The following is a 26604-nucleotide window of genomic DNA, read 5'->3' as shown; positions in this document are numbered from 1 at the left end:
CTGGAACTCTGAAACTCCAGTGAAGGAGATGCATTTCCATTCTTAATTTACAGATCTACAGCTACCCCTGCACACATGGCTGCGAGTGCATGACAGGAGAGTGAATCCAACTGGAATCATCACAAGTCCCAGCTACTGGAAAATCCAGCTATGGACAGACCAAACTATTCTTAGCTCCAGGCATCCTACTTGGCACAACCAAACTATTCTTAGCTCCAGGCATCCTACTTGGCACAAGATGCCAGCCTGGCCTAAACATTTGGTTCAATAGCTTTATGTGAGGTAGCTGCACCACCTGCTGTCTGCTCTGAAGGAAGTTACCAGTGTCTATCAGAACATCATTAAAAATTATCGTTATTAACAGGAGTTTTCTTCTTCAGAACCAGTTTTTTGCAGGACATGCTCTTGATCAAAGACACCAAGAAAGACTACATATCTGAAAACTATGACATGTAAGATCAACAGTGACAGTCTCGTCAAAATGGTTCAGGTTCTCCGAGTGCAAGGAGTTGACTTTAGTATCAAGCTCCACTCAGGAGGAAGACTGCACTGTTGTCCCTTTGGGAAGCTCTCTCAAGGTATTTTCACTGCAAAACCTCTAAAAGCTAGCATCAAACAAAACTGTCAAGAGGAGACCATGCAAAAAAAAAAAAAAAAAGAAACGAAGAGGCCATCTGCCCAACAGCACTTGTGGTTTAGGAGGGAAGAAAAAGACATCTTAAATCCTGCACCACTCCCCTTTCCTGGACAAGGCTGCAGCACTAGCTGCTTCAGTCCAATGGGGCAAGGAGGTAAGATTTCTACAAAAACCCACAATACTAGAAATCTTCTTAGGATGCAGCACCTTGTTCATGCGTGATGGCAGAAAGCTCTCTTGGCTTGCACAAGTATGACAGCTGCAGAAAGATCCCCCTAGTCTTAGAGATAAAAAATCCTGTTCATGGGCAAGTGTTTTGAATGCCAGGCCTCAAAAATAATTGGGCATGCAAGGTCAGTGTGGGTCTGAAAGAAAAGCAGTTCAGAAAACAAATGACTTCTGCTGCTGAAGCATACGTGCATAACATGTAGACAAAGAGAATCAGAAAAACAGTTTATTTAAACAAAGAACACCCCACCCCAGGCACCCACATACTTTCAGACAAGCTTATTGCTTAAACTAGATCTCCTGTGATACTGTTCTACCTCCCCTTAGCCTGTAGGGCTGTGAGTGCTCACACATCTCTGTCCTTCCTCCAACCAACATCATTTGGCCATGTTCAACTGGTCCCAAATACCAGCATTTAGTTCTCTCCATACTGTGCATACAAAACATGGAGGTCACCAGGCACAAAGGCTCCTTCTCACTAGGACAAGTCTACAGATTTATACGTAGTCATCTGCTCCCACCAAGATAGAAGGTCCTACTTAGCAGAACCATAAAGTAAGTATGGGATGGTCTATCTACCTTCTCTTTTGAACCCAAAGCTCAAGCAACACTCAAATCATCCTGAACCACTCAGCCTGCAGTCCAGACATGTCCATGCTTGTTCTACAGCTCATGATCTATGCTCTCAATATACAGCCTTCAGGGATTCCCCAATAAGCTTCCTATAGCTTTTTCCCAGTCTCACTGCACTGTTCTACTTCCACTGAATCAGGACTCGCCTTCCAAGTTCGCTCTCTGTGAAAGGGATTTTGCCTGTTTCTTGTGCAGTGTCTACAGATCCACACTGTAGCAGAGCAGCAGGACAATCTTATCAGGCCCTGGCTCTTTTAGGTGGTCACAGGCAGAGACTCTTGTACCTTCCTCCTAGGCCGCTGTCAATCAGGTTTGGTAAGAACACAGCAGGCGGCTTTGTGCTTCATGTTCAGTCAGTGTTGCTGTGGGGTTTCAAGATCCTCTTCCTCCTCCTCACCATGTTCAGTGGGGTGCAGCATCAGCTCCAGGTCAGGGTCAGAGATGGCCTCTTTGTGTAGCTTCAGTGATTTGTCACCTGCATGCAGACAGCCCATTTAGTGACAAACTCACCAGAGGATGCATCAAACCTGGTGCTGTCAAGGAGCTGGAACTAGATATGGCTCCTACTGAAGCTGCTAGACTGCCTACAGAAAAATAGGATGGGATTTAAAACAGAATTACCTTTGGAATTCACAGCTTTGAGAATGACACGAAGGGAGATTCCTGACAAACACACAGCAAAGCCCAGCCAGTTCAACAGACTGAGGTGGTCTCCCAGCAAACGTGTGGCAAGGAAAAAAAAATGCCGATTTCCTGTGGAAACAAAAAAACCATGATAAGTGGTAGAGCAGGACCTGAGGAGATATGCACAAGATGTTTTACAGCTCAAGCCTAGATCATGATGTTAGGCTGCTAATATCCATCAGCACATTCTTCCATGGGCAGAGAGTTCTAAAAACAGTTTCTAGAAACAGAACTACCTGTTAAACTGGGATGTGGGATTTTCAGTCCTCAGACTGCACAACTTGGCGACATGGGAATCCCATGACTTCCAGATCAGACAAATTTCACAAGTTACCATTCAACTCAAAAGTATGTATGTGGATTCCTCAGAGGAGGGGAGGATGTGCCAAACTAGATTAAAGACATAGCTAAAACCAGTGGCTTGTTCATATCCAGATCTGATGCAAGAGATCTTCTTACCCCTTCTCCCTCCCCATCCATTGCTCACGAGGCCCACATGTTTTAGTCTATCCCAGATACCACCAAACTTTGGACCTTAATGATATTTTTTATAGAATAGCCACCAGTCTCTAACCCTTGCTATCGGGGACTTCACTGCAGACTGCAAGGCAAAGAAAGCATCAAGCTCCTGTGCAAGGAGAGCAAAAATAACAGGAGATGATTTCTAAGGCTCCAAGGAAGTTCCCACCATGTGAGGGCCATTAGGGACAACTGGGTTCTTGCCTTCTAGCATTAGCATAGGAACCATGCCTTACCTTAAAAACACCAGCAATGGAAAGGGTGAGACTAGATGCTCTGGAAACCAAGAGGAACTCAGAAAAGCCTAGACCAAAGGCAAGAATTCCACCCAAGAACAGCTTCCCTACCAGACAGAACAGCATTTCTGCTTCATGGAAATGGAAGAGCTTCTCCAGTATGGACAAAGGCAGGCCTAGGAACAAGAGAGTGAGTCGCAGCATATGTTTCCCAACTCCCAGGACTTACACCCCCTCCTTACAACAAGACAGGGGGAGCTGTTCACATTCCAATGATAATATGGAGCCAGTTCTTCACAACTTTCCACAAGCGTGGGAGGCTACTATTCCTATGCACTCTTTAATGTTCTGCCAGCATAAGGCATACCTAGTTCCTTATAATTTCAGGTCTCAAATGGCTTTGTAAAGTTCATACCTGTTCGCTTATCTAAATGAATAATCTTAAAGAACTGCTAAGCAATCTCCCCAACCACTCTACAAAGCTATCCCTGCTTTCTCCTGTTAACTCACATACCCTCAGACACCACAAAGAGTGGGAAGAGCCCCAGGAACATGAGCAGCTGCAGGTGAAACATGGTATCAATGGGTTTCTGGAGCCCTGAAAGAATAACAGACCAGGTAGCAACAAGTCAGGGTATAACACAGTGCCTAGAGCCTTTATTAGTGCCATCCCTAATGCCCACAGCCTGTGCTGCTGCAGATGCCAAGCCATCTTCATTACCCATCAACAGATAATCCTTTCCCCTTACACAAGATGTTTTGTTTCTGCAGCAAGGGCTACCATCTCCTTAATCCCCTCTCCGTTACCAGCACCACCCCACACTTCCTAACACCCCACATATCAAACTCAGCCTTTTGCATAAGTATCTGTATGACAGTCCAGCAAATACCCCCAATGAAAGAGGCACATAGCACCAGCGCAAACCCCCATGTGTTGAACTGTGTGGACTTGTAGGTGAACATGAAGAACCACCCCAGCAATAAGCAGAACCACCAGCAGCAATGCTACCCTCTGGATGAGAGCAAACACAAAGCCACTACAGACTCCTGGAGCTGAACAGAGACAGCTACTTTCTTCCACATTCATCCACAAAGCTGCACTCGTCCTCTACTTATATGTTACTTGTATATGTACTGCCTATTTTGCTAGGCCTGACTTTCTTCCTCCCTAAGGCACTGTGTGGGACCCTTACCACTTCCTCCAGCTTGAAGAGCAGTGAAAAAAACAGGATGAAGAGAATGGCAGAGGATTTGGTCATTGTGTAGCTGTAAGGACCAAGAAACACTATCAGTCTCCTCCAATGTAGTCCTTCCCAGCAAAGTACTATTAGGAACCAGATCACCCTCTTCTACATTGCTACCAACAAGCTGTCACTGTCCCTGCATGCCGACCCCACTGAGCCAGACACTCATCTGAAGGAACTGACCCTTGTCTAAAGCTCACCAGATGATGGTGTTTGTACTCACAGGGAGACAGTGATGTATAGGGAGCTCCAGTTAGCCCAATATCCAAGGAAATTGTCAGAGCTAAGGAATCAAAGAAAAAAACGCCTTAAGTTAACTGTCTTCTGCTGCATTAAAACCACAAAAACAAAACAATCCCAAACAAACAAAACCCAAAACCATTCAACCAACCAAACCCCTGCTACTTGACCAGAAACATAGAGAACAGACTTGGGGGAAAAACCCAAAACATCTTCCTCAGGTTTACTCTTCAATACCAACACAGCTCAGAGATCTTCAGCTCTTTACACTACCGCCCTGTAATTTGAGCTCGGCTCAGCACTGCACTCTCGGAACAAACCCTGCAGAAGCACAGAAGTAACACCTGCCCTCCCTGCGAGGGAAAACCATCATGGATTTGTACCGTCTGTTCTGAATGTATCACGGCATGAGAACTAGTATGAGGGGCTACTGCAAGGAGGCTAAAGAAGCAAGTCTGGCAACAGTCCTCAGTATCCACATGCAGCTCTTGTTACAGTGTATTCCCCCTGGCACAAAAGCTTTCTCCCACAAGAAACAGCTTTACTGATTACAGGGTGCTACACCGAGAAGCAGCATTGCTACAGCTGTGGCGAAAGCATTTCTCAGAAAACCATGGGGCATGATACCTAAGGTATTGCAAACCTTGCCCAAGATCTTAGATACATACTGTTCTGTGCGAGGCAGTACGACAGCCACTGAACCAACATCGTACACAGCCAAAGCACTGATGAAGTAGCTAAGCTGTGTTCTGAGGAGCTTCACTCCTCAGCCTCAGCTAGAGCAGTTCTGTGTGTCACATATGATAAAACTTCTGTATCATGAAGACTACGTTCCAACCAGAGAAAGCTCCTGAAATAACATAAATGCACGGCTTGATACCATGTTAAAGAGGAAAAAATAACTTGCAGAAACAATTTCCAGAGATGTTGTACAAGGTTCTCATTGTTTGTTCTCATGCGCCAGTGGCGCCTTCAGAAAAACACATTTAGTGAGGCCTCTCCACGTTCTAACCAGCTTTTTGTTAGGCCCGATAAAGACTGCGCGTCTGAAGCTAAAGCTTTAAGGAACGCCTCCACCTACCCCGCACCCGGCGAGAAACGCACGGACGCCCCGCTCCGCCCGCCCCAGCGGCGCGGCAGGTGCCCGCTTGCTGCCGATCACGGAGGGACCCGGCCCGAAAGCCACAGGAAACGCGGCTCGGAAGAGGCCTGAGAGGGCGGCGCGGGCGGCCTCGAGCAACCGCTCAGCGCCCCGCTCTCGCTCCCCTGCCCCTGCCCCGGCCCCTCCCTCGCCGGCTGTACCTTCGGGGGCCCGGCTGAGGCAGTCAGCCCAGGAGAGCGCGGCCCGCGGCCGGCCCGAGCGGCAGAGAGGGGGCGAAGGCCGAGACCGAAGATGAGGAGGAGGTGCAGCAGCGTTGCAAGTAGCGGGGAAGGAAAGCTCTGCGGGACCGACATGCGCTGTCACTGCCGCCGTCCGCATGCCGCCGCCCCGCGCCGAGCTGCCCCACACCTTCATGAGCCACTTGTGGGAAGTGACGCCGATGGAGAAGCCGTAGCGCAGCAGCACCAGGGGCGCCGCAACGGCCCGCCCAGGCCGGCGGCTGCCTGCGGGGGAAGGAGGGTGCGCGGGGCGGGGCGGGGCCGGGCGGAAGGAGGGTGCGCGGGGGGGGGATCGAGCGCGGAACGAGGCGGAGGCGGCGGGAACGACGCTACCGGTTGTTATTGTGACATACAAAAGGGAACGCGCGGCCCCGACGCCCCCGCGCGGCCCCGCGCCCTCAGCCGTAGTGGTACACGAAGTCGTAGCTGCTCGGCTCCTTGGGGATGGGTGGCGGCGCCTCGGGTATCTGGATGTTCTCCAGGTCCAGGAGCCTTAGCTTCATTTCCATGCTCAGCAACGTGTCCAGGTCACTTTTAGTCAGCTCGCTAGACATGTCCTTGCCCAAGAGAGCATTGAGCCCATCAATCCAGATACAGTACTATGAGGAAAAAAGGATAACTCACAACTCCAGGCATAAAGGATAGGTTATGTTGAATCTTTCCATCCATACAACAATTAGAGATACTCCTAATACAGCTCCAAAACAGCAAACATGGGAGTTCACGATCTGGGGAGGAAGGGGGGGGGGGAAGGAGAAAAGCCACCCCAAAACAGTGCCCACATTTATTTTCAATGGAAGGTGGAAGCCTAGAGGTAAGCTTGACCCCATGACTCCAGGAGAGGGCTGAGTTTTTATTGCAGCATAACAACAAAAAAAGCAAAGCTATTTTAGGCAACAGTCTCTTATAGAATAGTGAAAAGGGAACAACTGACTGCATAGGAGGAAAGAAAGCAGCAGCCCAGACTCAGGGAAATGAGTGTAGGAATTTCTCGTATTAAAAAAATACCAAAAAACCTAAAAAAGATTCATGCTGAGCATCAGCAACATTTTCTAGGAGTGAAGATGGCAGGAGACATCAGCTGCTTATGAGAAGCAACTGATCCTTCTTCATCTCTGAAGTTAATTGCTTTATATTCTACTGTTTACCCCATTATGTTTCTTACCTCGTATTTATTAGGTGCAATGAAGTTCAAGGTCTCATCAGGATCATACAATATTGAAAAGGCCAATTCTAACACTTCCTAAATGGAAAAGAATCTTTCATTCATGGACTAAACAAAACAAAACATCACAGCACTTTCTGCCTGTTAACCCAACCAGAGAAGCTGCCTTGCTGCAGCTCAGTGCACTTTCCTGTATCAGTATTCTGAGCAGCTTCAAAGAGCCTATAGCAATCACAAATGAGTACTAGGAAAAGACCCAGATATGAGATGGGGTCTGTAAACAATACACCTGCAGTGTGGAAGACCATTTGCTCCTGTTCTTTGCTGTCGCAGTCTTCAACTCTACAGCATAAGATGTCAATTACAGGCAAAAAGGGAGCACTTACCTTGTTCTGTTTCAGTGCACTTTTCTCCTTCATGTGTGGACAATCCTTCCCCGTGACAATGGCTTTGATATCTGCAACTGGAACTAACAGTAAAAAGTAAAACTCACAAACAAGAAAACCTAACGAGAACTTTGTTTTGTCTTTGCACCTGAGCATTGTTCCTGGTTTTGCAGCTCATTACTGCAGTTTTCCAAAACATATTACCACATCCCTACAACTGGCTGTTATAAGAAACAGAAAGCAATTTCAAGACTCAAAGGATCTCTGTGAGAACCAGAAGTTGATCCCATCTTTGTCAGGGCTTCAGCCACAGCTCCTTTTCTCTCATTGCTAGGAGGGTACTTCATAACAGCCTCTAGATGGCAACACACAGAACATTGCACAGTGTGCTCAGAACAGTAACTGGAACTTACTTTTTTCCTGTAGAGATTCAAAGGTCACTTCACCCTGGGCATTATCTTCCAGATCTCCATAATGTAGCACCTTGTGATTCAGAGCCAGGCGACAATACCAGAATCTTTCTGGAACACATATCAAGTAGAGTAAGCTAAGCAAGTTCATTAACATAAGGCCTTACAGCCACTACATTGCAGTCACCCCACCTAATTCCTCTACCCTGCTTCCTGTTCATGCGGGGATGGCTGTGTTCTTAGACATGCACATCTGTTCCATACCAAACTACTGGCTGTTAGAGAAAGCCTGAGTAAGAAGCTTTTCTTTCTGGCAACACACCAGATTAATCCATTAGATCTTGTTTGCCTAGAGTTCTTCACATGAAAAGAATGCAGTAGATGCTGTCACCTTACCTTGTCTTCTGCGATTTCCAATTTTGCGAAAGCTACTTCCCTCACAAAGCCTGTTCAGGCGCTGTTGCTTTATCAGCTCCAAGATCTCAGGTTGGATTTTCTCCCTCAGCTCCCTGGCAATCAAATATGGAAGAGTAGTCAGAAAATGGAGATAACAGCAAGCATAAAAGGCAACCTTTTCTGTTAGGCACTTACACAATAGGTGGTGACTGGAAGTCGTCTTGGCTCATTCTCTCAGACTGGCGTAGTCGCAGAATCTCAGAATAGCTCAGACTGCGCAGTTTGCTCTTGAACTGGTCCAAAGAGTTTGGTTTAGAGGGGAGAGCCCGTGTGATCTGTTCCCTCACAACCTGCATAACCTAAAGAGGTTGGGCAGGAAGAAAAGCAAGTCGCATTCTTGCTGCTTAATGGCAGCAGAGGACCAGGGCACAGCTCAGTGGCAGCAAAGAACTCACATGGAACAACTGAACTCAAATCATACCAAATAAAAATTGGACCATTCTCCCTTACAGCCCACATCAATGCCCTGTCATACCTTCTGTGCCCTACTCTTTAATCAAGTATATAGGCTGAGTGAACATGTGGTGTTCTGCAAAAGATTCTACAAAAATACTTCTTCTCCACTCTGACCTTATTAAAATCTTCTGCTGTTGCCCTCATTTCTTTCCAGGTCTTGTTCAACAGCTGGATGCAGATGGCAAACAGCTCCTCAAATGCACGGTCATGGGTGAAAAACATGGGATGATAGTCATTCCGGCCTTCATTGGCTTCAGGAAGAAACAGAAACCACAACCACATAAGCATATTGCACAAGAGCTACTAAGAGTAACTGAAGTCCACTACAGTGACAGAATCCTGCTGGTGTACAACAGTACTAACTCAAAGAGATTAAGACAGTTCAATGCTTCACCTCCCCATAGACATTCTATATTGGGAATGACAACTACCCCCATGCTTCACCATGCAAGCCTCTGTCTCATGTCTCCTCATCTCCCCAAATGACTACTTGCAGTTGTTTCTGACTTTTCTCCAGCAGGATTTCTTTTCCTGAGTGCACATGACAAAATGTCTTACTCTACCTTGATACTGGTATTATCACTAGGACACTGACACCGCACCTCCAAGCTCCTTCTGTCCTTACACAGCAAAAGTGAGATTGAGGTACAAATGCTTGTAAATATTGGTCAGCCTGTAACTTACTTCCAGAAGCATAAGCCCAGCAACTTGGAAAGACAAGGTAATAAATGGTACTTACGGAGTTCCCCAACTTGCAAGATCTCACAAAGCATCCTGGTAAGCTCAATGGCACTGCGCCCAAAGGGACATTCATGCTTATCTTCTCGACTGCTATTCTCCAGAACAATCTAAAAGAGGATACAACACACAATAAGAAGAGCTGCTGAGGTGTTGCTATCCGCAGAAAACAGCGGCTTCACCTACCCTGATGTAGGTGTCCTGATGAAACTTGGCCAAGTAGAGCATGTTGTCCAATGCCAGCATCCCTGGAGGAGTCTGAGTAAAATCCATGGCTGGATTGATGTGATTCTGTGAAAAAAAGTGTATAGAAAGAACCCAAAAAATTAGCTCGAATAAACTGTATGAGAACTTTTTCTGAATTAATTTTACAATCATGAGTCCATCAAACATTTCCTCACATATATCCAAGAGGTAACCTTGGATACCTGCTGACAACACTACCCGAACTTTCTAGAAGAGAGGCTGATTCCAGTTCTTCATAGAATAGGCATGTATGGTAAGTAAATGCCTCCAGAGAATGTGCTTCATGAGCCCTGGCATTTAACCAGTCAGCAACTTCATAATGATCTTCCCTGGGAGCCTGAGTGTAACTGAATTTCTAAAACTCAGATACAGAGGTATGGTGAAGCAAACTTCTGTATCTGTTCTTTATTTCCCCACAACTCTGACAGAGATCACTTAAACTGTATTCATATGCTTTACGGTCAGCACTCTCTCTAGATGCATACAGTGAATCCCAGCATCTTGTAGTCCTTGGTGTACATGGCTTTGCGTTTTTCTGTTCCACTGCCAGGGATGGTATTGCCGTCAGTCTCTGCGTCAAACGCAATTCTTCTCAACTCAAAAATGATGTCTCTCTGTGCCTGAAGGAGGAGAAGGCAGGGAAACAGTAACGTGATCAATCATTAGGGCAGTATTTTCACATAATGCACAGTAGTCTCCCCCCTGTCCAGAGCTCACACAATGATTACAGAGAGATGCCAAAGGCCATTAATACTACATAACAAGAGGCAACCCATTTCAAAATTGCAAGTCTCAGTATATTGGTAATGCAAAATATTTGTCTGCATTTTCCTTTAACTGCCACAAGTTTAGTTAAAAGCATTTCTAGGCAGTCAGATAATGGTAAGGCATATGACACTCAAGACTACAATCCACCTAAGAACTGAGTAAGAGACACCTTAAAAATGCCCACCTTCCTTGTACACAGCAAGGGAATGGGTAAAATGATGTGCCCTCCATAAAGGTGGAGTAATTAGTTTGACAACTGGCATCACACTGGTCAAGCAAGCAACACAAGGCTTCCAGTGACTGCCTACATCTCTCAAAGTCCCATAGCATACAGCAGGATAGTCATTACATACCCTAATCTCAAGGACTACAACGCGAGAGGTGGTTTTGAAACTCTGCATCATCCACTTCAAAACCTATAGAGCCAAGGAGCTAAGGAATAAGGCCTCTTGCTCCTCCTATTCTATCAGATCTTACTCAGCTTTAACAGTGACCTGGTCATTGGGATCCATCTTGGTCATCATTCTCTCTTCCAGGAGATTAAAGGTGAGAACCTGCAGCACATATAGCTGATGGGCCATTTCTGTTTTAATTGGACGGTTTCCTCTGATCACATGCTGCAAAATAAAGGATAGGGTAGAAATTAAGAGAATACAAATAAAACCTGAACTATTAGCTGTAGCATATGCTACGATGCATGTACATCTATGTATATGAAGATTCAGCTATTTTTAACATCTATATTCCATCAGAAGCATAATGATAATGCTCTGTAATGGCAGAAAGAAGCATCTGATTAACTCCTTTTGAACAAGTGGCTCCAATTTCACCTTTGAAAGAATCACTTTTCTGGAAGTGCCCTGGGAGCAGCAGAATTTACACTCTGAACAAGTGAAACCTCTCAACAGAGAGAACGTTAGGAAGTGCTCTGTCATTCCAGATGTACTTACATTCAGTATTATAGACCTCAGGTGCTTCTGCGCAAATGCATTAGCCATTTCCTGTGGAATTTAGAGATGAAGTAACATAAGTGAAGCATAAACAAAAAGCCCACATTCTGCAGAAATGAGGGAAAGGAAGCCTATGAATTGGAGATAGCACTGGCACACAAGAAAGTGCTTTTACTACAGACTGTCACTTTAGCATGGCACCTCACCACAAAGCAAGCATCAAGTTGGGATGCAAGTGTCATCTTTACCATGGCACAGGTCCTGGATGGCTCCCCTACAAAACATTGTCAATGGAGAGAAAGGCACTAGCGTAGTTAAAGAACTATTGAAGTATCTAAGGATACTTCAATATCAGGAGATATGGCAGCAGGGAGCATACTGCAGGTTGCCAAGAAGAATCTGTCATCTGTAAGAGGTTCCTTCAATTAGCATGTCAAAATTTTTGATATGTAGGTATACACCCAGATAGAAAGGCCTGTGCTGCCTCTCTCTCAAAAACTCTCCCTCTGAAATTCACACTTCCTTTGTCTCAGTTCCTAAAGAGGTAGTTAGAAATCAGTTTACAGACAATTTGCAGAAGCATTTCAGTTACAAAAATTAAGGGTAAAGAATTTTCATGCTTAAAGGGAAGCTTCCAGTCTCCCTCTTTACTGCATGGCTTCCTTCCCCAGATTAGAGGGTTTCCCAACCATGACATCATGATGACAAACAGCAAACGCAAATATCTACTGCAAGCACCTACTGCAATTCTTCAGTTCTGGGACCAATTACACAAGCACCTGCAAAAAACCTAACCTGAGCTTTCCTTGTAAATTGTGAAGATGCACTTTTTAAAACACCAGTGATCTCACCAGACCTACTTAGGGAGCAGCACAACTAGTGGCACAAGTGCTAATGGCAAGATGGAATATTATCAGAAGTTTGCTGTTATAAGCAAAACCTTTGGGTAAGAAAAATCTGCTTGGCAATATATCATCTGGAAGAAGTCCAAAAGAACTGCCAGAGAGTTCTTCACATTCCTATGCACTGCAGACTGAGAACTGGAACCAGATGTGCAGACAATTGCACTCAATCAGCTGTACATTCTGAGCAATCCAAGACTGTTCCAACTGCTCATATCAGCCCTGTTCTTGACAGGCTTTATAAGGAGTCTGGTAAAATGTATTAACTTCATTCCAAGCTCCTATTATCACTTTTGCTCCAGACAGAAACCTCCTAAAACAAGAAAGCGATATGCTGGCTGATAGCCAAGCCATAATAGCTGCAAGTTCAGCAGCACTCATGTTACAACCAAAATGAATCAGTGCTTGAGTGGAAGATATCTAAGAAGCATGTAGATGGAGTAGGAAGTGGTTTCACAGATAACACACTGCCCTCTGAGTCATCATTTTTTACTATGATTCAAGAGATGTAGTACTGAGAGCAAGGCCTGCTCTTAAGATTTGTTCATGCATGCAACACAAATAATCCTTACTCTGAAGGAATTAGTTTGTACATGGGATGAATAACAGGTGACTGAAGCAGATAAAGAGTGGTAAGGACAAAGACAATTCTAAGCAGCATAGTAAGAAGCATGAGCACACACAAAGCCCAGCCACTGCTAAGGGTTCTGTGTTCTGCCACTTTGCTGTCTGATGGCATCACAGAATCATTTATGTTGGAAGAGATGTTTTGAGGTCATCTAGTCCAAGTCCCCTGGTTCAAGCGGTATCAGACAGAGCAGTTTGCACAGGACATGGCCAGTCAGGTTGTAGTATCTCCTGATAGACACTCCACAATCTTTCTGGGTACCCTGTTCCAGTGTTTGATCACCCTAATTTTTTTGTTTGTGTGTGTTCAGGTGGAATCTCCTGTTTTAAGCTGCACCTCTTGTCCTGTCAGCAGTCACTATTAAAAACAGTCAGGCTTCCTCTCCTTTATTCCCTTCCATCAGATATTTATACATATTGATAAGATCACCCTGAGTCTTCTCTCTTCCTCTGGAGACAGCACGGGGCAAAAAACATTCTTACAGTACAAGTCTCATAAGGGCAAAGTCACAGGCAGAAGTTTTGTGGCTGCTCTTTAGAGACAAACAGCTCTACTTTTAGAAGGATGCAGTTGGGTATGAAACTGTCATTAATGCAAGCAAGATATGCGGTATAAACTCAGGCTGTAGTAAGTTTAAGGAGACCCAGACTACTAAAGAATTGGTTCTAGTTTTACAATTGGTTCACCTGGTCAGTCTTGTAGTATCCAATTCCTTTTATGATCATCTTTATTATCTTGTGTGCACAATAATATATTCCAGATTTCTCTTGCTACTGATTCTTCTCCCCTTAACAATATGAGTGCATCCCCAGGAGTCCTTCTGCCCTTCTCCCTAGGCTCACCTGCTATCTGAAGCCTGTATGCATCATGTCTGAGATACAAGGAGGTGTAACTGGAGAAAAGCTAACATGCCTGCAGTTTCACATGACCAGCCCCCAGGCTTGAGTTACTTACAGTGATGGGCAGGTCTAGTGGGTTAAGCAGCTTGTCCTGCTGGCAGAAAGCAAAAAAAAAAAAAAAAAAAAAAAAAAAAAGGAGAGGCACAAAGAAAAGCAGACAGGATTTAGCTGGGAGTCCAGAAATAAGGCACAAACAGGGCACTAGAGAAGAAAGGCTTAACACAGCAAAGGTACACAATACAGACATATGCACATCCTGCATGTAGCCAAGATCTCAGGGTTTCCTCAGAGCAAGACAGGTGTTTCATTTCTCAAACCTACCAGCAGGAATATCTCCTGCAGTTTCAGACAGGCCCCTTGTCTGGGGACAGGGGAGGAGATGGGGTATTTGTTTATGAAGTACACACAGCCCCAAGGACTCACGCCCCGCCTCTCCTATACACAATTAACTTCAATGCTGTAGAGAGGATGGCTTTCTGTCTCTCAAGGCCTTTCAGATTCCTTTCTGAGGACCTCCTAAACAAAATGTGTTGCTCCGGAACACATTATTAATGGGATGGTACTTTTTCTCCTATGTTGCCAAACTAAACCAGCTACATAAGTTCTTGGCAAGGTCTGAAGTCTGCCTTGCCCAGAGAGTACAATTCCTGAGGCATAAAAAGTGGGCAAGTAAGTATTATTGAGGTTTAAAGTCAAAACACAAGAACAAACCTGTCTCTTGTCCTCAGGAGCCTTCAGGAAGAGGGCATTGATCAGGGCAATGGCATATGTCTGAATCTCTTGGTTTGAGCTGCAGAAACAAAAATGGGAAGATCATAAGAGAACAGACAGTATAAAACATTACAGTTTGTTGCTTTGCCTGCATTGTAAGAACTTTTACTCCAGCTACCTTGCATTTCAACAGACAAGGAAGATTCAGGTAACCTATTTTCATGCCATTCAACTCTTCATAAAGCCTGCAAAAGCTGACAGAAATTGCTGACATGATAGCTCCATTATTCAGAAAACAGGGCAGATTGCAGCCCAGCAGAGCTCAGACTTCAGCACCACCAGTTTTTTTCCAATGCTGAAATTACCTCTGTAAAGCCTAGGTACACTGCAGCCAGCCTGTTATATATACACAGCTAGAAATATACATAGAGCAAGTAATTTTTCTCTCCTATGTCAATGGAAGCCATCAAATGCAAAGTAAACTAAGGAGGAAATATGCTTCTCTTCATGGAATTGCCTTCCAACTGCAACAGTCTGGCCTAACTCACATCTTTTCCTTATTTTCATTGAAGAGCTTCTTCAGGCAAAAGGGTGCTTAGTCTTTTCCTCAATCACACCCAGCATGTGTTTTCACTTGTGATATTTTCAAAAACCTTCAAAATGTCAATCATACCGTTTTCTACCCTTGTATTGATGCTGTATTAAATCTAGTTGTTTTCTGCTATACTATTACTCACAAAGGGTAACAGTATAGCTGGATGCCAGGTGCCCACCAAGCCACCCTAGCACAGCACTCCTCTCAGCAGAAGAAGGGAGGGGAGAAAATAAGATGGAAAATCCCTCGTGGGTTAAGATCAAGGCAGTTTAATAAAGCACAAGCAATGGCCATGTGCAGAGAAAATGAAAACAAAAGATTTATTCTCTACTTCCCATTAACAGGCAATGCCCAGCCATTTCCCAGGAAGTAGGGCTTCAGTATGCATAGTGGTTGCTTCAGAAGACAATGAATGCCTCCTCCCTACCCTCTTCTCTTAGCTTTTATTGCTGAACAGACATCATATGGTTTGGGATATCCCCTTGGGCAGTTTGGATCAGCTGTCCTGGCTCTGTCCCCTCCCAAGATCTTGCCCAACCTCAGCCTACTGTTGAGGGGGGAATGCTGGTGAGAGAGTCTTGATGCTGTGGGAGCACTGCTCAGCAGCAGCCAGAACGCTGGTGTGTTATGAGCACCTTTATAATTACCAATACAGTGCACAGCACTAGGAGGGCTGCTATGGGGTAAACTAACTCCATATCTCAGCCAGACCCAATACACTCTTGGGAGACTTCTGCAGAAGTTCAAGCTCTTCTGATTAACACAAGTCCAGCGCATGACCTGAGTGAATTTGTGTGTATGTATAACTTTTGTGTGTATGTATAACTTTTAAGAAAATATTTATATTTATAAAATTAAATTTTTATAAAACATCTAAAGCTAAAACAATTTTTAGCCTAAATAGCTATTTTTTCCACTTTAGCATTTATCCCTGGCATAAATGTGGATAACAACCATATTCCCTCTTCCACTGCTTCCTTCCAAATCTTCTTCAGTTTGCTCAACCTGTCAATCTTCAAACATGCAAATGTTCATGCATCATCTTAGGTTTTCCTTGGGCTTCTAAGCGTTGTAGGTCTCTGAAGTCTGTCACTTAACCTCTTCTACCCTCCTTTTCAGGGTTTGCTGCTATTTTCACCACACTGCTTGCTTTCTGACACAGCAAAATAATACTTAAATTAATTTTTCCTCTTCCACCTCATCTCTTTCAGACTTTTCCATGGACTTGTTTTTCCAGAACCTATGCTCTAATAAAGACTGTACACTCCTGATAGTCTTGCCAAATACACACCAGCAACTTCTGACTCACTCTCCAGCCTTACTTTCTACAATATTCCTGCATAGATACTTTCTTCAGCAACATTCTGTGTTCTAGGAGCACTTATGCATATGTCTTCAACAAAGATATTTTGCTTGAACAATTGCACAAGTGTGTCCTGTGTTAGGGCCTAATCTGCGAAAACAACTTACTCTGTATAAGTATCTTAATTTTTTTTTCAATACATTAGAAATCCTGAAGTTCAAGATGTCATACCAGTAATACTTAAAAAATAGCATCTTCAAGTGTTATAAATAAAACAATGTATTTTCAAATAAACAGATATTCACAAAATTGATTTAAATCACACCACTGTTGGGTGGACACTCACACTTGCAGATGAGAAATGAGCTGCCCCACAGTGATCTCTTCTGCTATCTTCTGATACAGAGTCTGACTGTTTAGCACCATACTTTCGAGAATGGCTAGGGATCGCTGGAGAATGGAGACGTCTACCATAGGCTGACTCACATAACCTGCAATCTAAAACCAGACAAAGCAGCAGGTCAACAGGTGCCCATCCAGGAAATGCTGTGATATGAAAAACACGCCAAGGAAGACATGGCTCAGAAAGCTGGGTGCACTGTGCTCTCAATGAGTACTCAGCTTCTCAGTCATTTTGCAGTTTATGGAAGCTACATTAAAGCATGAAAAGAAATAGCATTCACTTACCCCCTTTTAACTCACCTGTTTGATGAAGGTGATTGAGACCATATCCCAGGAGACAATACCATGGTCCATGAGCTCCAAGAAGGCAGTCAGGGTGAAAGCCAGCATCTCACTGTAACTGAGAAAATGAAGCATGTGGTTACAAGAGATCTGGTAGCAAGGTTTCAGAAAGCCTGTCCAAGCTGAATAAGCTGGACAAGTGAAAAATTTTGCCAACTTCTCCTAATAAAAGAGGCGACAGTTTGGCACTCGGGGAGCAATAAAGTATTTGTATTTATGAAGATAATGTGTTTTGTAGTATCATACTTTGTTTTGAGTATGTTTCTACCATAAAACATGCAAAAATCTTTAGAAATTAAACCTCTCCACGTGCACACACACAAGAAACAAACGTTTTAACACCAGAATAAACCAGAGTCATTCTGTAACCATTGGGACCTGGCTTGAAACAAAATGAAAGCACAGCATGAATTGTGGAAAATTTAATACATAACCACAGGACAGAAAGGTAAAAAAGACTGAGGGAAAGACTGATAAACATGCTGAAAACATGTTAGTTGCTAATATATAAGGAAATAGAAGACCTATAAATGTTACAACAATAAATTATCATGACTTTAAAAGTGCTTTCAATGAAACAGAACAAATACAGTGGAAAAGCCAAGTGCATCAAAGTTCGGCATGAATATACTTGGGGAAACTTCCAGATCAGTGTTTGAGGGTTCTTTTTTTTCCAGGGTTTTTGTTTGTTTGTTTATTGTCATGGTAATACAGCTCCTTGTTTGAGTTTCTGTTCCAGAATCCTGGAATACAGGAAACTTACTGGGACAGAAGCTTGGTCCCGCTCTCCACAAGTCGTGTCAGCACTGTAATCCCTTCCATGTTGATGAACTCTGTGGCAAAGGTAACATCAGCTGAAAGTTTAGCCAGTTCCTTCATGGCATCCAGTCGGGCTTCCATACTGTGCGACTGGATCCTGTCCATCAGCTGGCGAGCTGCCCTAGACTGGGAGGAAAGAGGAATCATGCCAAGTAACAGACTAGTCACCTGCAGACTGAGCTCTGCCAGCAACAGCTTTCCATCAGGAATCCATGAACGGGCAGAGGGAGCACAGCAAGGGCAGAGAAATACCAGCAACCACAGGATAAGTAGCAGCAGTAAACAAGTCTAAGACGGACTTAAAAAAGTTGCACTCGGCAACAGTTATAGCCAGCAGAAGGTGAGTAAAATGCTATTTTACATGTTAGAGTAAATGCTTGCTTTTCTTCTTGGTGAGGTGAGTGGAGGTGGATATAGGAACACAGAGTGAGGCCATTAAAGAAATACAATGTTAAAAAAAAAATAAAATCTCTCTCAGACATTCAAAGAGAAGCACAAGCTCATCTGGTATATGCACACAATATTCTGTAAAATTTTGTCAATGATATTCTCTCAACCACCTCTTGCACAAATAACTTCTCCCTTTCTATTCACTCTCAGCTATATGCTATGACACTTGCACAAAAAAAGGTTTAAGAATTTCAGTAAAAAGGAAGCTTCAGCAATCATGCAAAAGACAGCTGTTGAGGTCACAATAGCAAGAATTCACAACGAACAACCCACTCTGCATCAAATTCGTCTCTTAACTTCTGCATTAAATCATCAGTACTATTTACTACTTTCCGACTCATAATAGTGACTGCATCCATACAGAGAATGTGTTTGCCAGGTGCTTTATAACACACTAGTCTAGGAAATGCAATAAAAAGTCCTGGCAAAGGGAAAAGCATCCAAACGAAAGATACACACCACAACCAGGAAGGAAAATGAGTGTGCACCTCACTGTACAATATAGAGAGAAAGAAAAGCAGAGGCAAGAAACAGCCTGTCATATGAGGATAGCTACTGAGAAAAAGGGATAGGAGGAAGCATTTACCGGGGAGACTGCCAGCTGTAGGATAGTTCCATTCTTGATGTCACAGCGAGTCTGAAAGGAAACATAAAACTTCAAACCACTGGAAAGTGCAGGGAAAATAATGCAACTGGATCTACAGTGCACATAGGGGTTCCTGTACCACACAACCCTACTGAGGGCATTGAGTCACTGGGTCCTTGCACCTATGGGCATGCAGAGGGAGAAGTGCAAGGCTCCTCAGATGAATGACACCATTCAAGTCAGAGGTTTTTTTGATAGAAGAGATGCTGCTCCTCAAGGATTAGTGACAATATTGTTCCATGACACTGGTTCAAGGCATTCTGCACTCTTGCCCAGGACATCAGCAAATTGCTACCTCTCACACTGACCTGCTCTGTGATGTACAGCTGAGGACCATCAGCATACCGCAGGGTGTAGTATTCAGGGTTTGGCAATGACCACCTGGCAGAGGAAGAAGAAGGATACGTAAACTTCCTCCTCTTTCTTCTTATTCTCAATTAGGAAGAGGAGCTTAACCCCAGAAGGGCTGAAAGGAACCTTTGAGCAAAGCTTTAGCATGGGAAATTAGGTCTCCCAAAGAGCAGAAAGCAATTTTCTCTTGAGAGGGAAATGGGACTTCAGCCTGCTCTAAGTTAAGATCTGTAAAATTGCTGACGAGGCCTGCACTTCACAAACAGCAAGATGGGCCCATCTTCAGAGACAAGGACCTGAGGGGCATACATATGCACACACTCAGAATTGAAATAAAGATGCAAAGCCCCTGTTTTCCAGGAGATCCTTCTCAATTTAAACCCTGGCCCATTCCACAGCCAAAACCCAATAGCAGGCAGCATGGATCGTGCCAGCAGCAAACTGACAAGCCACAGAGATTTTCCGCATTACCCCAGCAAGATTTGTCACGGCAGCAGGCTTTCTCCAAAAGGGTTCCCAGAGAGCTACTCACCCATCACAAACCTCCTTGATGATGGATGCAAGAGGCCTTTTCTAGAACAGAAAGAGAGAGTCCTCAGTATCCTAGTTCTCAAGTAGAAAGAAATACTGCCCATTTCTATGCTTCCCACATTCCAGTATCACGGTTGTGGCATTTTCTCCTCCACCTGGTTACCAGGTCTCACCTGATCTATTTCCAGCAGCTGGGCATTGGCACCTGGCCACTCAACAGCTACTTTCACAATGTCCGAGGGCGGTGGCATTGCTCCAGATGCCTTTACAACAGCATACAACCCACACCTGCTAAGAGAAAGGATAGTGAGCAGCTCTGAAAACTATCTCAATTGTTACATTGCATTGTACCAGAGATCAAGGCCTCACACTAAAACAGCACATAGTGAAATCGAATACCCAATATTCAATTATTCCCAATAGAAGGAATACTTCTGAGAGCTTGCTGGGGTACTCACACAGAAAGGAGAGTCACTCTGACCAGCAAAGCCCCATCTGCTACCCATTGTCTGTACTGCCAGGTCAGTTTACAGGAGTAGTAAAACAACAGCTCCTTTGACTCAGCTACTGTCTGTGCGTGAGAGAGGAAACATGCAGGCCAGGCAGCCTCCCTCCCATGGGCTGGTTGTTACTGATGCCCCATATTTCTGAGGTACCTTAATCCACTCAGGATACCCAAACAGGCTCCTAGGCAGAGTAGCAGCACCTAGCTTTATCCCAAGTCCCTTCCTATAACATCATAAATCCAAAACATGAATATCCATCGCAGAAGAAAAGTTAACTCAGCATTTGCTCTGAAGGTCTACCTTCCACTCCTTTATCTGCCTTAGAACATAAGCTTGTGTTCAGGGTTTGGTCCCAGACAGTTGTCAGACATGGTGGTTTGTGCTTCATCTGGTAGTAAGAGGCTGTAAAGAAACGTACTTGTTCAGTTCCTTTTTAATCCTCTCTTGGGTAGAGTGAGTAGCCCTGCTCTCTCCCACAGCACCAGAGAGAAAGTCACATGGGAGACAGACCACCCTCCCTGAGGACTTCCTACGGATCAGGAAAGGCCAAGCAGCTGCAGAGATACCTGGCCCAGGAAACTGAACTACATGACTGTCCTTGAAAATGAAACTTCTATAAAATAAGTTGAGTCTACCACAAAAGCTGGGTATGCCTGGTCAGGATACAATGTTGACCTAGAAATACTGATGATCTCAATTAATGTAGCTCATATGCCACTTCGTTCCCTCACAGAGACTGGTATCGCTGCATGGAAAGACATGAAACTCAGATGCACTGATGTTTCCCTGCATTTGTACATACACAGGCCTCTTTATAAACTCACAGACCGCTGTGACTGTCTTCTCACTCCAGTTTAGGCAGCTTCCTCACCTACACTAACAGAGTACTATGATCGCCTGGTGCAGGCTTCTGAGCTATCGCTACTGCCTGCTGAAACTGAGGATGCAGGATGCAAGTTTAGCATTTCTTTCAATAGCAGCTCCTGGAAATGCTCAATGTTATCACTGCAGCTACCAAGTCTCCACCAGATCAGACATACTTACAATGAAGGTACTTGCTGCAGAGGAAAATCAGCCATTCCTCTATTAAACCAAGCACTGTTTATCATGAGAAGCCCTTCTGAAGCTGCCTTGATCAATTTATTCTCAGCATGTGTATGGTCTTTGCAGTTCCTGCAGGAATCCAGAAAGCCTGAACTCCAAAGCCATCTGGGGCTTCAGCCAATTCAGAAGTGATTCTGGTATTGCATACGCATAGCAACACCATCCTCCTCCACACTTTGTCCACTCTACCATTCCACCCCTCAGACAGTATCTGGCAGGCCAGATTCGGAATTCCATGATATTTTGAAAATGCACAGCTTACCTCAAGAGCTGGCTACAGTCAGTATTCCTCTGGCCTTCTCTCATTTTTAGCATCAATCCCAAGAGCAGCTTGTTTTCTTAAAACCCATAAAATGACTGTAAGACTAAGCACATCACATGGAAAAGTCCCAGTCAAGTTAGGTTCGCAATGAAGATCTGGCCTCAGAATAGCAACAGACTCAGTGCCTTAATCAGGTTGAGAAGGTCTTGGGGGTGATAATACAAAAGCATTTGTATAACTCCCATCACACAAAACTGCAAGTTAGAGTCAGGGAGTTTTATATGCAACACCTGATATTTTACTTCCTAATCCTGCAGGAAAGAAAACCAAGCCTTATCCCACCCCAAGATTCACTCTGGACAAAAATTTTATCACTAATGTTGACAACAAACAGGAAAGCCTGTCCTTCGGAAAAGGTGCATCAGGTAAAAAAAAAACTGTTTGGACAAGCAAAGATTACACAAGGGAAGACTGCTCATATGACAGGTCAATTAAATTAGTGTTTCAAAGTCTTCACAGCCAACAGAGCTAAGTCACAAACAGACAGCACAGAGTGTATGCTGGCCTATGGAAACACAGTCCCCAAATCCCATAAGCATGGGCTAACATGCCCTTTCTTCACAAATTTTGATTGTCAATGCTCTATTCTCTTACTCCAATACAGAAACATACAACTTACTCTTTGCTAGGAGAGACCTGATAACTTGCAGCAAAGTATGTCCTCAAGAGGCCTCTAACCCTGAAGGCACATGCAGCTGCTGGTGCTATTTTCATACCCTTTACAATCAGTAAATTGGGCTCTAGTCCTTTCTTCTACACTTACCCTGAACCAAATTATCTTCTTGTTCAAAGTAATCTAGGAATTCAGGCAATAAAGCATAAGGAGCCCAGGACCAGAATAGCACTATCTCACTGCCTAAGCAGCACAATGCACTAAGGCTTCTGCATACAGACAGGAACCTAGAAAGCTGTACTCTGTAGCATTGCCCTAATTTGGAACACACCCAATCCTTCTGTCTCACAAAGAGGCAGATGAACCTAACAAAACTATGAATTGGTTTGCCACACTTCTTGAATCACACATGCAAAAGAAAGAAAAAAAAAATGATTTAGACTTTCAAATATCTTGCAGCAGTAGCTCAAAACAGGCATAATTTATCTCTAAATCTTTAAGTCACTATGGTAATTACTAGCATACAAGCAGCAGGACGGCTCTGTACAAACTCCCCAAAGTAGTCACTTTGCACAACCTCAGAACTATAGGATATGTAGGTTTACATTCTACATATAGTCTAGAAACAGACAAACAGTTCCCAAGTGGTATTTGATTTCCACTCACTGTTCTCCATTCAGCAACTAAAGCCTGTGATGGCCAAAATCTGAAAGCCTAAGAACTCTTAGTCATATGACATAAGCACATGTCAACTCCAATAATCAGACTGGCTTGCAATAACTGAACAGATAATTACTTCTCCCATGAGTAAACCAACTCGCAGCTAAAAACCATCTAAATCCGTTCAGTGTTCAAGGCACAGAATCATAGAATAGTTAGGGTTGGAAAGGACCTTAAGATCATCCAGTCCCAACCCCTCTGCCATGGGCAGGGACACCTCCCACTAAACCGTGCCACCCAAGGCTCTGTCCAACCTGGCCCTGAACACCGCCACGGATGGAGCATTCACAGCTTCCCTGGGCAACCCATTCCAGTGCCTCACCACCCTAACAGGAAAGAATTTCCTCCTTATATCCAATCTAAACTTCCCCTGTTTAAGTTTGAACCCATTACCCCTTGTCCTATCACTACAGTCCCTAATGAAGAGTCCCTCCCCAGCATCCCTATAGGCCCCCTTCAGATACTGGAAGGCTGCTCTGAGGTCTCCACGCAGCCTCCTCTTCTCCAGGCTGAACAGCCCCAACTTTCTCAGCCTGTCTTCATACTGGGGGTGCTCCAGCAAATACACAGCGAAGAGACACGGCTCAAAGACTGCTTCCTTGAGTACAAACAACCGAATCTGCAATTCTTCATTAAAATATCCATAATTAGCATCTAATTACCACTTTTCCTTTCAGCCTCCAGCAGTAGGGTCACAGTCTTTTATTTGTGCAGCAACTTGCAACGTAAGTTTTTTGTGAGGAGTACAAGGAAAAGTACTTCACATGCCAAAACAAAGATGTCCAGACTACTATAGATAAAAGCTTTTACAAATACCTAACGTGTCATCTTCCTTGTAAAGAACACGCATCACTCAGGAAGAGAAGTGCACATTAAAACATTGATACTATGGAAAATTCTGCAGAAATCATAGAATCATTTAGGTTGGAAAAGACTCTTAAGATCAAGTCCAACTGTAAAAAATAACACTGCCAAGTCCACCACTAAACCACGTCCCTAAGCACCATATAAACAAAGTCCCCTGTTTCATCAAAAAAAAGTACTGCAGAGGCTAGCTCACAGCTCCTAGAGGCAATGCACTCTACGTGCAGCTTCCTTATACACTCACCACTGAAAACCAACTATACTGTAATTCATTACCTTTAGATCTCAAAAAAAGCTTTCAGCTGCATGCAAACTCAGAAAGTAACTCATCATGATAAGTTAGACTATTTCTGCCTAAAATTTCCTCCATAAGTAAGCACCTACTCATCAGACACTCTTGAGTCAAAAAAAACCTTTGAAGCAGCTTTCCAGAAGAGGAAAAATACACAGAGTACTTCAAGTCAGCATGTTAACACAAGGTTGTCTGTCAAAAGTGGTTTTTGAAAAGATTTTTGTATGGCTGCAGACAAGAGAGGTGACAGATGTTGAATTTTACAATGATATTCTGCAGTGCACCAGTGGCGTATCTGATAAAATAACTGTTGGAAAGCTCTTGGGGAGGAGCACAGGCTGCCAGTTTGCATCATCGGGATTATCATTCGCTTACGAGTCGCTCAGCACATTCTTCTGAACAACAGCACATAAGCAATTCTCACAGTTTTATACAGGGAAAGAGCAGCCAAGCTGAAATACATCAAAGATTAATTTACTCTGTTTCTATAGAGTAAGTTCCTTCAAACAAAGCAGTGGTGTGGGGGTAAGCTGCAAGACTTACAGCAGAGCCACTACTAACACACCATTCAAGAGACTTCTGAGAAGCTGCAAGCTAAGGCAACTAGAGTACTTAAAATTTCCTTAGTCACAAACTCAATCGTCTTTTCATTACAGATAGAGAACAAAGTGTGCTGCACACAGAATGAAAATGAGGATGAAAGAATGTTCTGTGAAAAAGAAAAGCTGCCTGGTAGAATCCCACAGTTAACAAGCAAATAGCTGCAGCTTCTGAAACCTGCAGATGTGACAAAACATCCTGATCAGCTCTCCAAAAGCCAAACAATAGCTGGAACAGATGCAGCAGAGACACTAACTGGGTAAACGTGCAAAGACAGCTTCCTTGACTGAGCAGCATCAGAGGGCAGCAGACTGCAGTCCAACCCGAGGATTACATACAGCTTTCTATGCTACCTCATAAAGCAAGCAAAGAGAAACATACTTTACTAGACAAACAAAAGAACCAGGCGGTCACATTTTCTGTCTCTGGAATCTTATGGTCCTCCAAAGGCCTTCCACGGTTGCACTTCGGCTATAAAACACCAGGCCTATGATACCGGATTCTCACCTTGCACATTTCACCGCAGCTAGGCAGAGACAGAAAGTGAGCAACAGGCAAACAGAGAGAACCGCTCTTTCATTATTAGTGAGGCAAGCTGAAAGCAGCCTTAGACCAAAACTCAATTTAAAGCGCTAAACGACTGCTTTCCTGAGGAAGCGCTGTCTGCTCGCCTCCCGAGCAGCCACGAACCGCACCCTGCGCGGCCCGACCGCGGCCCCTCCCCGGTCTCCGCAGCGGGCCCCGCACACTGAGTGCGCCGCGGCTCCAGCAGCCGCAGCACGGCGGCAACTGGGGAGGCGGAGACGGGCGCAACACGGGACCGGCGACCTCGCGGAAGACGACCCTAGGCCAGGCCCTCCCGGCAAGACAGGCCACCAGAGGAAGGACCGCGGGCGCGGCGCAGCAGTGGGCCCGGGAAAGCAGCACCGGCGCCTGGACCCACCAGATGGCGGGTAGCGGTGTGCTGCCCGGCTCCCGCTGGGCTCCGGGCTCCCCGCCGCCTCCTACCGCTCTGCGCTCACCCGGCGCCGCCGCGGCCGCTCCGCGTCCGGCCGCCCGGCAGCTTCGGCAGCCCCCCCCCAAGGCGCCACTGGTGCAGCAGGCTGTCACTCAGCCGCCTCGCCACCGATTGGCAGCGACACGCGCGTCACGCGCCCGCTGCCATGGAAACCGCGGGCGGAAGGCCCCGCCCCAGCGCGACGCAGGACGGAGCTGCCGTGAGTCGCCCCGCGGGCAGACGTTTTTCCCCCTCCGGCAGCCCGAATGAATTACGTTAACCTAGCCTCCCTGGCACCCGCACCCCGCCGCTGCTTCGGGGCCGCCGCGGGAGAGCTCACGTCAGTTCCCTATGCCAACGGTGCCCCCCCTCGGGGACTGGCCGCGACTGCCCAGGACCTTATCTCCACCGGCTCATGCAGCGCAGCGTTCCTGCCGCTCTGCCGACCACGGCTCACGGAGCTGGCAGCGAGCACCGGAGTGACGGCGCGGCCGCGCACAGCACCGGGCTGAGCGAGACCAGGGCCGCGGCGTAGCCCTCCCCCCACCCCGCCAGCAGGTTGCCCCTCGGACCAGTTCCGCCCCCGGAAGTACGTCAGACACGCGCCGGAAGGGGCTGGCGTGCTGCCGCG

The 26604-nt window shown here is 45.2% G+C and overlaps 2 protein-coding genes across 10 annotated transcripts; both read right to left on the bottom strand.

The window, feature by feature from the left end:
• Nucleotides 1–1074: 1074 nt before the first annotated feature.
• On the bottom strand, nucleotides 1075–6030 carry SLC35C2 (solute carrier family 35 member C2; the record flags this gene model as incomplete). Its single annotated transcript, XM_057424747.1, is given in 12 exon segments — nucleotides 1075–1973; nucleotides 2120–2251; nucleotides 2928–3113; nucleotides 3452–3535; nucleotides 3771–3912; nucleotides 3914–3949; nucleotides 4131–4203; nucleotides 4405–4438; nucleotides 4441–4464; nucleotides 5724–5801; nucleotides 5804–5861; nucleotides 5932–6030. Coding segments are annotated over 12 exon segments (1068 nt in total), but the record flags the coding sequence as incomplete, so codon positions are not given.
• Nucleotides 6031–6123: 93 nt separating this feature from the next.
• ELMO2 (engulfment and cell motility 2) lies at nucleotides 6124–26518 on the bottom strand. 9 transcript variants are annotated; one of them, XM_057424686.1, is made up of 23 exons: nucleotides 26383–26518; nucleotides 20762–20863; nucleotides 20129–20246; nucleotides 19957–19997; nucleotides 19382–19454; nucleotides 19014–19064; nucleotides 17922–18103; nucleotides 17117–17216; nucleotides 16761–16912; nucleotides 14517–14595; nucleotides 13861–13899; nucleotides 11377–11427; nucleotides 10921–11043; nucleotides 10144–10278; nucleotides 9599–9703; nucleotides 9414–9522; nucleotides 8789–8925; nucleotides 8354–8517; nucleotides 8159–8271; nucleotides 7766–7873; nucleotides 7353–7435; nucleotides 6967–7044; nucleotides 6124–6400 (listed from the first exon to the last, which is right to left on the bottom strand). In XM_057424686.1, the coding sequence occupies exons 3-23, from the start codon at nucleotides 20204–20206 to the stop codon at nucleotides 6200–6202; spliced, it is 2202 nt and encodes a 733-aa protein (XP_057280669.1). In that variant the 5' UTR covers nucleotides 20207–20246; nucleotides 20762–20863; nucleotides 26383–26518; the 3' UTR covers nucleotides 6124–6199. The 9 variants fall into 9 exon arrangements, with proteins under 9 accessions (XP_057280669.1, XP_057280665.1, XP_057280666.1 ...); XM_057424682.1 differs by having other exon boundaries at nucleotides 20129–20243; XM_057424683.1 differs by lacking the exon at nucleotides 26383–26518 and adding an exon at nucleotides 25999–26016 and having other exon boundaries at nucleotides 20129–20243.
• Between the last annotated feature and the right edge of the window lie 86 nt (nucleotides 26519–26604).

This window comes from Pezoporus wallicus, unplaced genomic scaffold, assembly GCF_028554395.1.
Source record: "Pezoporus wallicus isolate ANWC-B61680 ecotype Strahan unplaced genomic scaffold, APGP_CSIRO_Pwel_v1 contig_13737, whole genome shotgun sequence".
NCBI classification, from domain to species: Eukaryota; Metazoa; Chordata; class Aves; order Psittaciformes; family Psittacidae; genus Pezoporus; species Pezoporus wallicus.
This window is presented reverse-complemented; position numbering and strand designations above follow the sequence as displayed.

Coding starts and splice junctions, on each gene's coding strand:
- ELMO2 (XM_057424680.1), bottom strand. Junction 11,044..11,376: donor TGAGGTCTATAATACTGAAT/GTAAGTACATCT, acceptor TTTATTTTGCAG/CATGTGATCAGAGGAAACCG. Junction 8,518..8,788: donor CAGCAGAAGATTTTAATAAG/GTCAGAGTGGAG, acceptor CAACCTCTTTAG/GTTATGCAGGTTGTGAGGGA.